The sequence below is a fragment of the Neophocaena asiaeorientalis genome, unplaced genomic scaffold (genome assembly GCF_003031525.2).
Source record: "Neophocaena asiaeorientalis asiaeorientalis breed wild unplaced genomic scaffold, Neophocaena_asiaeorientalis_V1.1 scaffold72, whole genome shotgun sequence".
In the NCBI taxonomy this organism is placed as follows: Eukaryota; Metazoa; Chordata; class Mammalia; order Artiodactyla; family Phocoenidae; genus Neophocaena; species Neophocaena asiaeorientalis.
In genome coordinates this window covers 1087567-1103745 of record NW_020185336.1, presented here as the reverse complement: position 1 = coordinate 1103745, position 16179 = coordinate 1087567, and the positions used below count along the sequence as shown (strand labels likewise).

At 37.5% G+C, this 16179-nt stretch overlaps 1 protein-coding gene across 3 annotated transcripts in view; it reads right to left on the bottom strand.

The window, feature by feature from the left end:
* The window catches only part of TTC21B (tetratricopeptide repeat domain 21B), an 81203-nt gene that overhangs the window by 16129 nt on the left and 48895 nt on the right, over positions 1–16179 (bottom strand). For all 3 annotated transcript variants that reach the window (XR_003001961.1, XM_024735977.1, XM_024735978.1), the window contains exons 22-23: positions 438–588; positions 85–246 (exon numbers count right to left, since the gene is read on the bottom strand). Coding sequence is in view for 2 of the 3 variants with exons in the window: in XM_024735977.1 (XP_024591745.1) it covers positions 85–246; positions 438–588 (313 nt within the window). In the remaining variant the exon portion in view is untranslated. The remainder of the gene's footprint in view (positions 1–84; positions 247–437; positions 589–16179) is intronic.

Sequence of the window (16179 nt, the reverse complement as noted above, 5' to 3'; positions counted from 1 at the left end):
ACTTAGTTCTCTTTTATAAGATAGCCTTGATTATCCGCAACAAGTGTTTATGGAAAAAAGAGTAACTTGTCAAATACTACTCACCCCAGGTCTCCATCCAGATTTTCAAATACTTCACCTCCAACAGTTTCATTATCTGGATTCAAACAGATTTCTATCATAGTATAAAGGGCATTTTGGCCCCAGTCACTGTCTTTCCGAGCCTTATTAAAATGTCGAAGGGCATCATTTGGTTCTCCAGTATACCTTGTTAGATGTTTAAAAAAAATTACTTATTGCAATCACTAACTACAAACTTTAAGTCGTTTATAATTTGTTTTGTAAATAAAACTATTATATTTTAAAATATAGAATTTTTAAAATTCAAAGTGTATTCTACTTTAGTCACAATGAGGAAAATAACCTATTATGTAGAATTTATTTGCCAATAAATTTACCAAAGATATAATCCTTTACAGTACTGAAATCCTGGCTCCAGTTTTGCTCTGGAGTTACGTTTCTCAGCCATTAAGAAAAATCTTGGAACATCCTCAAGTTTTCCACATCTTCTTAGGAGATCAATTAAACGAGATAATGTCATATAATTATCTAGAAACAAAGAACATTTCAGTTATGGACATTTTATAGCTTTTGCTTTGATGGTTAAAATCCTACTTCATTAAAGTATACTTTGCTTCAAATGAAGTGCAATTTAAATATAAATTTAAATTTAGTGCCTTAGAGGTTGTAAGTCTCTAAAGAGACTGCACAGACAATGGATCATTTATCAAATGATAAGGGATGGGTTGGTCTGGTCACAGTGAGAGAATGTTCAATATAGGCAAATCTATAGAAATGTACATTTGTTGTGTCTTACTTTTCAATTGTCATTCCTGGGACCCAAACCTAGAAACAGCCTCTGTATAATCTAAACTCTTTAATGTAAAATTCAGGAGGATCAATTTGACTGCACAGGAGAAGTCTACCTCTGAGACCTGCTTCCCTACTTACTGCAGCTAGGAAGCGGGTGAGAACAGTACACGTTGATGATAATGTTTAGGGTGGGCAATAATTTTACTCCAGACTTGCCTTAAGGTGTACATGTACCTAACACACTCGATACCAGCTTACCCTATTATAACCTTAACATACTAGTCCCAGTATTTTAATCCTATTTTATCTTCTAAGGAAAAAGAACTAGTTATTTAGTCCCAGGTATAATTTCCTGCCAGGTTTCTAGAATGGCTTCTTCTAATTCTATTCAGTTCTTTCTCATCACTAAGATACTAAATTTTGAGAATCATGTTAATACATTTTAAGATAGTGAAAATAATGTATGGACACTTTAGAAAATTTGGAAAAGTACAGAAAAGTATAAAGGAGAAAAAAAACCACTCATATTCCCACCAATTAGAGATTACCATATTTTGGTACTTTTCCTGTCATATATTTATGAGTAAAAAATCAATCTATAAATATTTAAATGTAAACAGTGAAATACGTTGCTTACATATATACAAAGTTGGAGTCACACTTGGGGTTCTGATTTTGATTCAACATTATATAGTAAACATTTCCCAATTGTCATTAAATGGACTTCAAAAACACTTTAGTGACTGCACAATATTCTATTATATTGATGGCTCACATTTTATTTCTCTATAGTTGTGTTTTTTATGTATTAATGTTTGGGCTCACAAGTTTCAATTAGCATAGGACTCATAGTAGGGAATTTATAAAAATCCTTATTTATATAAGCTATTTGATTCACTTTGATAGGGTGAATTCCTAGAATTAAAACACACACACTAACAAAAACTTTTAAAAGAAATTTATCCTGTTTCTATTTTCCAAGAAAAGAGAAGATACCATATAATCCAGCACTTCCACTTCTGGGTATATACCCCCAAGAACTGAAAGCAGGCACCTAATCAAATATTTATATACCAGTGTTCACAGCAGCCAAAGGTGTAAACAACCCAAATGTCCACCAATGGACGCATGGATAAACAAAACATGATATATACATAAATGGCATATAATTCAACTTGAAAAGGAAATTCTGACACGCTACAACATGGATAACCCTTGAAGACATTATATGAAGTGAAATAAGCCAGACAAAAGAGGACAATACTGTATGATTCCACTTGTATAAAGTATCTAGAGGAATCAAATTCATAGAGGCAGAAAGTAGCTGGTGGTTGCCAGGGCCTACAGGGAATGGTGAGTTAGTGTACAGAATTTCAGTTTGGAATGATGAAAATGTTCTTGAGATGGATCATGGTGATGGTTACACAAAAATGTGAATGTACTTAATGCCACTGAACAATACACTTAAGAATGGCTAACATGGCAAATTTTACATATGTTTTAGCAAAATATCATTAAAAAAGGAACCTCTGTAAGCTTTGCATCTACTCTTTTACATGATGTCAAAATAATCCAGGTTGACATCATCATTTGCCTTTTAAAAAATTTTTGTTGATGTATATAGTTGATTTACAATGTTGTGTGAATTTCTGCTGTACAGAAAAGTGATTCAGTTACACGTATATATACTTTTTAAAATATTCTTTTCCATTGTGATTAATCACAGGATACTAAATATAGTTCTTTGTGCTATACAGTAGGTGACTGCTGTTTATTCATTCCACATATAATAGCTTACCTCTACTGACCCCAACCTCCCACTCCATCCCTCCTCCAGCCCCCTCCACCATGGCAACCACAAATCTGTTCTCTACGTCCTTGAGTCTGTTTTGTAGATAGTTTCGTTTGAGTCATATTTTAGATTCCACATATAAGTGATATTATATGGTATTTGTCTTTCTCTTTCTGACTTACTTTGCTTAGTATGATAATCTCTAGTTGCATCCCTGTTGCTGCAAATGGCATTATTTCATTTTTTATGGCTAAGTAGTATTCCATTGTATATATGTACCATATCTTCTTTATCCATTCCTCTATCAATGGACATTTAAGTTGTTTCCCTGTTTTGGCTACTGTGAATAGTGCTGCTATGAACACAGGGGTGCATGTTTCTTTTTGGATTAGAGTTTTGTCTGGATATATACCCAGGAGTGGGATTGCTGGATCATAAAACGTAATTCTATTTTTAATTTTCTCAGGAACCTCCATACTGTTTTCTGTAGTGTCTGTACTAACTTACATTCCCACCAAAAGTGCAGGAGGGTTCCCTTTTCTCCACATCCTCTTCAGCATTTGTTATTTACAGATTTCTTAATGATGGACATTCTGACCAGTGTGAGGTGGTACTTCATTGTAGTTTTGATTTGCATTTCTCTAATAATTAGCGATGTTGAACATTTTTTCACGTGGCTATTGGCTATTTGTATTTAGTCTTTGGAAAAATGTCTATTTAGGTCTTCTATCCATTTTTCAATTGGGTTGTATTTTTATTGTTGAGTTGTATGAGCTGTTTGTATATTTTGGAAATTAAGCCCTTGTTAGTTGTATCATTTGCAAATATTTTCCTCCTTTCTGTGGGCTGTCCTTTTGTTTATGGTTTCCTTTCCTGTGCAGAAGCTTTACCCTTTCGAAGAACCAGCTCTTGGTTTTACTGATATTTTCTATCTCTTTAATCTCTATCTTATTTCCTTTATGATCTTTATTATTTCCTTCCTTCTGCTGAGTTCAGGTTTTGTTTGTTCTTTTTCTAATTCTTTTAAGTGGTAGATTCGGCTGTTTAAGATTTTTCTTGTCTTTTGAGGAAGGCCTATATTGCTATAACCTTCCCTCTAAGAAATGCTTTTGCCATACACCATAGATTTTGTATGGTTGTGTTTTCATTGTCATTTGTCTCCAGGTATTTTTTAATTTCCTCTTTGATTTCATTGTTTACCCATTGGTTTTTTAGCAGCATGTTGTTTAGTCTCCATGAAACCGTTTTTTTCTCATTTCTGTGATTTCTAGTTTTATGCCATTGTTGTCAGAAAAGGTGCTTGAGATAATTTCTAGACCCTTAAATTTGTTGAGGCCTGTCTTGTGCCCTAATATGTGGTCAATCCTAGAGAATGTTCCATGTGCACCTGAGAAGAATGTGTAGTTTTTTTGGATGTAATGTCCTGAACATATCAAGTAAGTCTGACTGTTTGACTATATCACTTAGGATCTGTTGCCTTAGTGATTTTCTGTCCAGAAGACCTGTCCATTGATGTGAGTGGGGTGTAAATGTCTCCTACTATTATTGTATTCTTGTCAATTTCTCCCTTTAGTATGTTTTATGTATTTGGGTGCTCCTATATTAAGTACATATATGTTGATGAGTATAAAATCCTCTTCTTGTATTGTTCCTTTTATCATTACATAGTGTCCTTCTTTATCTTTATGGTCTTTGTTCTAATGTCTATTTTGTCTGATATGAGCAATGACACTCCTGATTTCTTTTTATTTCCATTTGCATGAAATATCTTTTTACATCCCCTCACTTTCAATCTATGTGTGTCCTTTGCCCTAAAGTGGGTCTCTTGTAGGCAGCATATTGTAGGCTCTTGTTTTCTTTATCCAATCTGCTACTGTGTCTATCGATTGGAGCACTTCCTCCAACTGTGCTCTATCGATTGGAGCACTTCCTCCAACTACATACATAGTTATTGATACGTACTTATTGCATTTTAACCTTGTTTTCCCATTGATTTTATATTTCTGCTTGGTCCCTTTTTTTTCCTTTTGTGGTTTGATTATTTTATTTTGTATTATACTTATGTTCTCTTCTTTTTGGTTTCTGTGAATCTAGTGCATGTTTTTGACTTGTGGTTACCTTGTTTTTCAAGTATGTTAACCCCATCCTATATCTACTTGCCTTAGACTGGTAGTCATATATGCTCAAACACATTCTAGGAAATGAAAAAAAAAATCCACTTTTTCTTACTCTCCTCACCCATCTTTTTACATCTTCATGTTGTTCCTTTTGCTGTTCATTGTGGTTATCATCACTTTCACAGAAATTTTCTGATTTTTTTTTTTTAAATCTGTGTACTGGCTTATTCAGGTGATTTGCTTTCCAGCTGTGTTTTTCTCTTTCCTATATATTCTTCTTTTCTATTTAGAGAAGACTTTTCAATATTTCCTTAAGGAAAGGTTTAGTATTGCTGTATTCTTTTAGTTTTTGCTTGTCTGAGAGATTTTTTTTTTTTTACATATCAATAAAGCTGTTTTTATATATATATTTTTTAATTTTTATTTTATATTGGAGTACAGTCAAGTGTTCAGCAAAGTTGATTCAGTTATACATACACATGTATCTTTTCCCATTTAGGTTATTAGAGAATACTGAGCAGAGTTCCCTGTGCTATACAGTAGGTCCTTATCTATTTTAAATATAGTAGTGTGTATGTATCAATCCCAAACTCCCAATTTATCCCTTCCCCCCAACCTTTCCCCTTTGGTAACCATAAGTTTGTTTTCTAAGTCTGTGAGTCTGTTTCTGCTTTGTAAATAAGTTCATTTGTATCATTTTTTTTTGGATTCCGCATACAGTGACATCATATTTGTCTGTTTGACTTACTTCACTTAGTATGATAATCTCCAGGTCCATCCATGCTGCTGCAAATGGCATTACTTCGTTCTTTTTATTGGCTGAGTAATATTCCATTGGATATATGTACTACATCTTCTTTATCCATTCATCTGTTGATGGATGTTTAGGTTGCTTCCATGTCTTGGGTACTGTAAACAGTGCTGCAGTGAACATTGGGAAGCATGTATCTTTTTGAATTATGGTTTTCTCTGGATATATGCCCAGGAGTGGGACTGCCGGATCATATATATGGTAGCTCTATTTTTAGTTTTTTAAGGAACCTCCATACTATTCTCCATAGTGACTGTATCAATTTACATTGCCACCAACAGTGCAGGAGGGTTCCCTTTCCTCCACACCCTCTCCAGCATTTATTGTTTACAGACTTTTTGATGATGGCCCTTCTGACTGGTGTAAGGTGATTCCTCATTGTAGTTTTGATTTGCATTTCTCTAATAATTAGTGGTGCTGAGCATCTTTTCACGTGCCTTGTGGCCATCTAAATGTCTTCTTTGGAGAAATGTCTATTTAGGTCTTCTGCCCAATTTTTTGATTGGGTTGTTTGTTTTTTTGCTATTGAGCTGCATGAGGTGTTTGTAGATTTTGGAGATTAATCCCTTGTTAGTCACATCATTTGCAAATATTTTCTCTCATTCTGTGGGTTGTCTTTTTGTTTTGTTTATGGTTTCCTTTGCTGTGCAACAGCTTTTGAGTTTAATTAGGTCCCATTTACTTGTTTTTATTTTCATTACTCTAAGGAGGTGGATGAAAAAGATATTGCTCATATTATGCTGAAGAGTGTTCTGCTTGTTTTCCTTGAAGAGTTTTATAGCATCAGGCCTTATATTTAGGTCTTTAATACATTTTAAGTTTATTTTTCAAAAGGGTATTACATGTACCAAAATGTTCACTGAAACTCTATTTACAACAGCCAGGACAAGGAAGCAACCTAAGTGTCCACCAACAGATGAATGGATAAAGAAGTGAGATCAGCTTGGTGCTTTGTAACGACCTAGAGGGGTGGGATAGGGAGGGTGGGAGGGAGGGAGACACAAGAGAGAAGAGATATGGGGACATATGCATATGTATAACTGATTCACTTTGTTATAAAGCAGACACTAACACACCATTGTAAAGCAATTATACTCCAATAAAGATGTAAAAGAGAGGGTGTTAAAGAATGTTCTAAGTTCATTCTTTTACATCTAACTGTCCAGTTTTCCCAGCACAATTTACTAAAGAGATGTCTTTTCACCATTGTACAGTCTTGCCTCTTTTGTCATAAGATTAATTGACCATAGGTGCATGGTGTTATTTCTGGGCTTTCTATCCTGATCCATTGATCTATATGTTTTTGTGCCAGTACCAAACTGTCTTGATGACTGTAGCTTTGTAGAATAGTCTGAAGTCAGGAAACCTGGTTCCGCCAGCTCCATTTTTCTTTCTGAAGATTACTTTGGCTATTTGGGGTCTTTTGTGTCTCCATACAAATTTAAAATGTTTTGTTCTGTGAAAGATGCCATTGGTAATCTGCTAGGGATTGCAGTGAATCTGTCAACTGCCTTGGGGAGTATAGTCATTGTGATAATATTGTGATCCTTCCAATCCAAGAATATGTTATATCTTTCCATCTGTTTGTGTCATCATTGATTTCTTTCATTGGTGTCTTATAGTTTTCAGAATTACAGGTGTTTTGTCTTCTTAGGTAGGTTTATTCCTACTTTAATATTTTTGATGTGATGGTAAATGGGATTGTTTCTTCAATTTCTCTTTCTGATCTTTCGTTTTTAGTGTATAGGAATTCAAGAGATTTCTGTGTATTAATTTTGTATCCTGCAACTGAATTCATTGATGGATTCCAGTAGTTTTCTTGTAGTATCTTTAGAATTTTCTACGTAGAGCATCATGTCATCTGGAAACAGTGAGTTTTACTTCTTTTCCAATTTGCTTCTCTGATTGCCACAGCTAGGACTTCCAAAACTATATTGAATAAAAGTGGCAAGAGAGGACATCCTTATCTTGTTCCTGATCTTAGAGGAAATGCTTCCAGCTTTTCACCATTGAGTATGATGTTAGCTGTGGGTCTGTCATATATGGCCTTTATTATGTTGAGGTATGTTCCCTCTATTCCCACTTTCTGGAGAGTTTTTATCATAAATCGGTGTTGAATTTTGTCAAAAGCTTTTTCTGCATTTATTGAGACGATGATAATGGTTTTTACTCATTTGTTGACATGGTGTATCACGCTGACTGATTTGCGGACACTGAAAAATGTTTGCATCCCTGCGATAAATCCCACTTGATCATAGTGCATGATCCTTTTAATATATTCTTGGATTTGGTTTGCTAGTATTTTGTTAAGTGTTTTTGCATCTGTGTTCATCACTAATACTGGCCTGCAGTTTTCTTTTTCTTCTAGTGTCTTTGTCTGGTTTTGGTATCAGGATGATGGCAGCCTCATAAAATGAGTTTGGGAGCATTCCTTCCTCTGCAGTATTTTGGAATACTTTCAGAAGGATAGATGTTAAGTCTTCTCTAAATGCTTGATAGAATTCACCTGTGAAGCCATCTGGTCCTGCACTTTTGTTTGTTGGAAGTTTTTTGATCACAACTTCAATTTCAGTACTTGTGATTGGTCTATTCATATTTGCAATTTCTTCCTGATTCAGTATTGGGGGATTGTATCTTTCTAAGAGTTTATCATTTCTTCCAGGTTGTCCATTTTGTTGGCATATAGTTGCTTGTAGTGTCTCTAATGATCCTTTGTATTTCTATGGTGTCCGTTGTAATTTCTCCTTTTTCATTTCTAATTTTATTGATTTGCATCCTCTCCCTTTTTTTCTTAATGAGTCTGGCTAAAGGTTTATCAATTTTGTTTATCCTTTCAGAGAACCATCTTTTAGTTTCATTGATCTTTTCTATTATTTTCTTCAACTCTATTTCATTTATTTCTGCTCTGATCTTTATGATTTCTTTCCTTCTACTAACTTTAGGTTTTGTTTGCTCTTCTTTCTCTAGTTGCTTTAGATGTAAGGTTAGGTTGTTTATTTGAGCTTTTTCTTGTTTCCTGAGGTAAGCTTGCATTGCTATGACTTCCCTCTTAGAACTGCTTTTTCTGTGTCCCATAGGTTTTGGATCACTGTGCTTTTGTTGACATTTGTCTCTAGGTATTTCTTGATTTCCTCTTTGATTTCTTCAGTGATCCACTGCTTCTTTAGTAGCATATTGTTTAAGCTCCATGTGTTTTTGCTTTTTAGTTTTTTCTTGTAGTTGATTTCTAATCTCATAGCATTGTGGTTGAAAAGATGCTTGATATGATTTCCATTTTCTTAAATTAACCGTGGCTTGCTTTGAGGCCCAGCATGTGATCAGTCCTGGAGAATGTTCCATGTGCACTTGAGAAGAGTGTGTATTCTGCTGCTTTTGGATGTAATGCTCTATAAATATAAGTTCACCTGGTCTAATGTGTCATTTAAGGCCTGTGTTTCCTTGTTGATTTTTTTGTCTGGATGATCTGTCCACTGATGAAAGTTGGGTGTTAAAGTCCCCCACTATTATTGTGTTACTGTCAATTTCTCCTTTTATGGCTGTTACTATTTGCCTTATATATTGCAGTGCTTCTATGTTGGGTGCATATATATTTAAAATTGTTGCATCTTTTTCTTGGATTGATCCCTTGATCATTATGTAATGTCCTTCTCTGTTTCTTGTAACAGTCTTTATTTTAAAGTCTATTTTGTCTGATATGAGTATTGCTACTCCAGCTTTCTTTAAATTTCCATTTGTATGGAATACCTTCTTCCATCCCCTCACTTTCAGTCTGTATGTGTCTCTAGACCTGAAGTGGGTCTCTTGTAGACAGCATATACATACAGGTCTTGTTTTTGTACACAGCCAGTCTATGTCTTTCATTTACATTTAAGGTAATTATCGATATATATGTCCTGTTACCATTTTGTTAACTGATTTGGATTTGTTTTTGTAGGTCTTTTTTTCTTCCCTTTCTCTTTTGTTCTCTTGTGATTTGATGACTAACTTTAAGTGCTGTGTTTGGATTCCTTTTTCTTTTCTGTGTATCTATTGTAGATTTTCAGTATGTGGTTACCATGAAGTGTTTTTTTTTTCTTTAAAGATTTTTTGATGTGGACCAATTTTAAAGTCTTTATTGAATTTTGTTAACATTGCTTCTGTTTTATATTTTGATCTTTTGGCCCCAAGGCATCTGGGATCTCAGCTCCCCGACCAGGGATCAAACCTGCACCCCCTGCATTGGAAGGCAAAGTCTTAATCACTGTACCACCACAGGGAAGTCCCTATCATGAGGTTTTGATATAGCAGTCTATGTATAAATAAGATTGTTTTAAGTTGCTGGTCTTTTAATTTTAAATGCATTTTCAGTATCCTGTGTTTGTACTCTCCTCTTCTCATGATTGCTGGTTTTGATGTCATATTTATGTGTGGATGATTTTCTACCTCTGTGCTTCCTGTACTGGGTTATCTGTTTCCTTCTTTAGGTTTGGGAAGTTTTCTGCCATAATTTCTTCAAATGCATTTTCCATCCCCTATTCTCTTTCTTCCCCTCCTGGAATCCCTATTATGCATAAATTTGCATGGTTTATATTATTCCATAGGTCTCATATTGTTTCATTTTTTTTCATTTGACTTTCTGTCTTCTGTCCTGATTGGGTGATTTCCATTACTCTATCTTCCAGGTCACTTATTCATTCTTCTGCATTATTTCTTCTGCTATTCACTGCCTTAGTTCAGTCTTTGTCTTGACAAATGAGTTTTCTAATTTTTCTTGGTTCCTCTTTATAGTTTCTAGTTCCTTTTTACAATACTCTGCATTTCTTTCGACAGCCTTTCTTAATTCCTTCAGTATTTTCATTATCTCCTTTTTGAAACTGGTGTCTATTAGACTGAAGAGATCTGCTTCATTGTTTGTTCTTTCAGGGGAATTCTCTTGGTCTTTTAACTGGGAGTGGTTCCTCTGCTTCTTCATTTTATTTATATTTCTCTTATTCTGTGAGTTTAGGAGAAACAGTTGTCTATTGTGGTCTTGGAGGGCTATTTATATGTGGGAGCATCCCTGCGTAGCTCGTGTGGGTTTAATATTTTTGGTGCAAGGGCTGTTTTTAGAATGGATGCCTGTCGCCGCTTTCCTCAGTATGTGCTGGTCATTATCCCCTTGAAGGGGGTGCACAGATGCAGCAGCTGGTGCCTGGGCTGTGGGGTTTTCAGCAGTGGTGACAGCTCACGTGCATCCCTGGAGCACACAACGGCAGCAGAGGGGGCTCACGACTGCTCCTGGAGTCCAGCAGGGTGGAGTTGGTGGCTTGAGACCACTCCTCAAGTACAGGGGCGGTAGTGGCTCACAGTTGGTCCTGAAGCCTAGGGGACAGTGGTGGCTCACAATTGCTTTTGGAGCTCATGCGGGCTGTGTCTTGCCACCTGAGAGCTCACACAGGAAAAAAAGCTGTAATGGCGGACCCTACCCCTCCCCTTGCACACCACCTACACAATGGCGCCTGGCCTCTAAGGCAGCCCAGGCTTCCTGTGCGTACGCCCGCGGGTGCAGCTGCACCAGACTCCAGCCTCTTCAGGGAGTTTCCACGCAGCCCACCCCAGTCCTCTCCCCGGGTCTGATCTCCGAAGCCTGAGGTTCCGCACCCAGCCCCCACCAGCACCAGCAGATGTGTGTTTCAGGCTGGGGAGTGCAGAGTGGTGGCACTGACAATCTGTGCAGGTCTCTCTCCATTCTAGCTGCTGCAAACTGGTTGCTGCATTCTCCTCTGAGGCTCAGAAGCACCCCCTCTGTAACTGCTGATCTCTCCATCAGGGGACTTTCCTGGGTGCAGGAACCTTTCCTCTTTCATAGCTCCCTCCCAGGGGAGCAGGTCCCATCCCCAATTCCTTTCTCACTTTCTTTTTTTCTTCCTTTTTAATTTTGTCCTACCCGGTTATGTGGAGATTTTCTTGCCCTTTCAGAGGTCTGAGGTCTTCTGCTAGCATGCAGTAGATATTCAGTGAGAATCATTCCACATGTAGAGGTATTTTTGATGCATTCGTGGGAGGAGATGAGCTTCACATTCTACTACTCCACCATCTTGATCACTCCCCCCCACCATTTGCCTTTCTTGACCCATAATCTTGGGTTTCAAAATGTTGTTCTGTCTGCCTTCTGGTATCACTAAAAAGAGGAGCGCGATCAGAGTATGGTTTCAGAAAGAGGATTCGAATATTGGTCTTTTATGCGAATTCCAGCACATTACTCAAATTCTCTGAGTCTAGAATCACTTACTTTCTTAAAACAGGATTATAATGTTGACCTTCAGAGTGCCATGGAAACCAAATAAAAGCATGAAAGAGCTTTAAAACTATAAACGTCAATAGTAATATCTATAATGCCAAATATTTTGTTAAGAACTAGGATGACTACCCTATAATGAAGCCACAGAATCTAGAAGCTAAATTGGATTAGACAGGAAGTAAAGGTTGAAATTTCTGGCCCCCAATTGTTTGTATGATTTTGCTAATGTGTGTGATATATAATATTACTGATATTATCTAAAGTCAACCTTGGGAGGCCAGTTTCTTGAATAATTATCACCTTACAATATTACTGAAATGCATTCATTATTAGTTGAAGTTATAATTACCACTGATAGGTTAGATTACATTAACTTGTCTTTTGGTTAACCATGAAATCTGACAGAAGGCAAATTTCTGCACTTAAGAAATGTGTCGAAAGCTAAAATGTATTATATTCTGAAAAGTTAGTTCATGTTTATTAATGAACAGTGAGAAAACATCAAGAAAAACCATAATGTGATGTGATTAGGCATGAAGTGCTATGGAATTACAATGCACAGAATTCCTAACTTTGCCTGGGGGAGGCAGAAGAGGTTTCACAGAGGATCAGACTTTTGAGTCTTGTTAGGCAGACAAAGGCATTCCAAGGGCAGGTGGCATGTGCAAAGACAGGGCTGAGAAGAGCATGGAGAGTGCTAGATGCTGAAGTAGAGGAAGAGGGATAAGAAATATGGATGGAAGGGTAATCCTGGGGTGTATTATTATCAAAATAATGCTGTAGTTTAGACTTTACCCTGGAAAGTCATCCTGAATTTTAAGCAGAGGGCTAGTTTTCGATTTTTTAGAATTAATATGATAGTTCCTACAATGGCCTGGAACAGCAAGAGACTAGAGGCTGGAAGATCAGCTGGGAAACTGCACTAGTCCGGGTGAGAGGTAATAAAGTTCTTCATTAGAGTGGTAAGCTAGGAGAAGATGGACAGGATGTGATAGTTAGTTATTCAGCAGAGAGAACTGATAGGACTTGTTAACCAATTAGTGTGAGGGAAGGGGAGAACTCAGGATGATTTGAAGATTCTGAGAGAAAAGGTTTGTAATCTGTCAAGAGAGCAGTAATTAGATCTATATGGAGAATTTTCTACTAGCTAGGTTAAGTCAAATTAGATAGTACATTTCTGAAGTAAGCTCAAACACAGCTTTAAAGTATAAGATGTGCTACTGAGGATGACCTATATAACACATGACAAAGTAAGTATAGATGCACAGATTTTAGAATAATTCTGAAAAAATTGACTAGTGGATAAGTTTATAAAATCCTATTACGAATAAAGCATAGAATGCAAGATTAAATACAAAATATCACATAGACAATAAAAATGTACTTAAAACTTTGTATTTTTAAACAACTTGGTATTTCACAGTCATTCATTGAGCCATCCAACCAGTAAACAATTACTTTGCACCATCTATGTACCTGGAAATATACCTGATGCTGGTGGTTGTATGTTGTTTGGTATTTCTGGAGTACTAGGTCGTTCTACTGAATTTATAAATAAATAATTCACTTTATATTTGTTTTTAAGTAGACAGTCCAGAGCACCACTATTATGTATTTGGAAAAAGTGCTGGGGCCAAGTAACCTGGGTGATACAAAAGTCACGTGACAGATGAGGGGCTTCCTCAAATCTTACATGCAAGGGCACTGTTGACACCAATGGCTTAAACATATTCACAAGGAAAGAGGTCTGTTTTTTAAAGAAACCAGGTTGGATCACTGACTCAGAGGGAAATGCTGCAATACGGGAACAGCTTGAGATAGTCAGAATGAAAATATTACGTGCATTACCTTAAACAGTAGTTCAGAGAAGGAAAAAAAAACAAAACAGAGTATAGAAACCAAGAGAGAACCCATGGCAGGAAGACAACTTAGGCCTGAAGAAAGTATGAGTAAGGTTTGGGCAAATGAAGTGGGAGGATGGCCCATATTTTAGACTTGGAGTAAGGAGAAAAGGTAAGAAGTTAAAGGAATTAAGAGCAGTCTTTCAAATAACATCTGAATATGAGCTGGAGCAGACAGTGTGAGAAACGACATGACCTGAGGAAGTCCAAAGGTGGGAGACAATCTTAAAAGATGATAAAAATAATGAGAAATTTAAAGTGTTGACATCACCATAAGAACAAGACTTTTTCCTTCTAATCTTTGCCCTAACTAGGAATTAGGAATGTTTTATTTGTAAGCAGAAGGGACTGTTCTATAAATTCAAACCTTCAGCGAGTGACAGCATTAGTAAGTGGAACAAGTCGAGTGTATCTGGTTCTCTGAGCTGCCCTCCTTGAGGCATGCCCACCTCTGTGTGCACGCTGCCCCACCCAGGCAGCTCTGACTGCCCATGGCATCATCCCGAGACAAGGCACAGGGGTTGGAAGAACTGAACGACAGCTTGAGGACTTCCTCTGAGATCACAAACTCTTCTCAGCCAGTACTTTGACACATAAGTAACATATATTCCCTTCCCTTCCCCCTTTCTCCCATCTCCCTTTTTTCCTTTTCTCCTCCCACTCTTCTATTCATCCAATATTTATACTCAGCCAGATACTGTTCTGCATCTTCATAGCAGTGAAGACCCAGGTCCTGGCCACTTGATGCTTATGATCTATTATTTACAATTTTTGTTTTGCTTTCTTTTACAAATGCAATATAAAACAAAGGACTGAGAACAGGATAAGAGGATGGAGGGCAATGAGGTGTTATTGACATAGGATGGCTGGGGAAGGGCACCCTCAGGAAGAGGCAGCATGAGAGCAAAGTTCTGAGTGGAATAAAGCAGGACATACTCCAGGAAGAGGGAACAGCAACTGGAGCGTCTCAAGGAACTAACCTGCCTGGGCTGTTGCTTACCTAATATCTACTATCCCTTCCTTTTTCACTATCAGAGTTCTGATTTTATTCTACGTGGCACTGTGTTCAGCTAGAAGATGACATTTCCCACTCTGTTTTGCAGCTACAGAGGTGCTTCTAGAAAGGGTTTTTTTTTTTTTTTTTTTAAAGAAAGAAAAGATGACTCACTGAGGAGGTATGCCCTTTGGCCCACCTCCACCTTCCCCATCCAGGAACATCAATGCCTAGAGCTACAGCAGTCATCTTGGACGTGATACTTAAAATGGAAGTTTGGCTAATGATGGTAGAAGAAAAAGACAGAAGGACTCAGACTTCCTGATGATACCGTGGAATCTCTGGGCCATTCCCAGCACAATCTACTTTTAAATTTCTTTAACATAAGAGAAAAATAAAAGCCATAATTATTTAGGCCACTAGAGTATGGGGGGGAGGATAACCACTACTTTCAGCTGAAAGCATTTCTAAACTATTTGGAGGCAAGGCATAGAAACAGGGGTGAGTTGTGAGAATACTGCAGTAATCTGTGTGAGAAATGACCAGGGTGGCAGCAGTAGAGGTGGTAAAAGTGATGGGATTCTAGACATATTTTGAAGGTAGAGCTGTAGAGGTGGTAAAAGTGATGGGATTCTAGACATATTTTGAAGGTAGAGCTAACAGGAATTTGCTGACAGACTGGACGTGGTATATGAGAAGAAAGATGAGACAAAGGTAACTAGAAGGTTTGGGACTGGAGTAAATGGATAAATGGTAATGCCATTTACTGAAATGAGAAAAAGAGAAGGAGTAGATCTGGAGGGAAGGAAAAGATCCAGTATTGTGTTTTGGACAGGTTAAGCTGGACAGCCTCCTAGGCAGCTGAGTGGGAATGCAAATAGGCAGTGGTGTAGATGAGTTGGGACTGGACACTGGACGTAAAGCTGGGGGCCTGGATGAAGTCACCTAGAGCAGTGAAGGTATTAAAGGGGAAAACGTTTGAGAAATGGTGTCTAGAACACTCTGACATTTAAAGGTCATAAAGAGAAGACAGATCTAACAAAGAAGAGTGAAACAGAGCGGTCAGCTGGGAAAACACCAGGTAAGCCCAGCATCCCGGAAGACAAGTCAAGGACATCTTTCATGAAGGAGGAGGTAAGCTGTGCTAAGTACACTGTCAGGCCCAGAAAGCAGAGAACTGAGAATCAGACCTGGGTCTGGCAGCACGGAGGGCACTGGCCACCCTGCAGAAGCAGCCTCCCTGGAGTGCAGGAGTGGAGGAGACAGTGAAGACAGCAGACAGAAATCCTTCAGAGGAAATTTGCTACAGTGGAAAATGGAGCTGTAATTGGAAGGGGAGAGTAACTGGAGACTTAAGAGCTGGGTTTTATTTACTAATGTCTTTTAAGTGGGCAGGTGTCACAGCATATTTATATGCTGACTGGGAAGAAGATGATGGTACAGGAGAGACAGA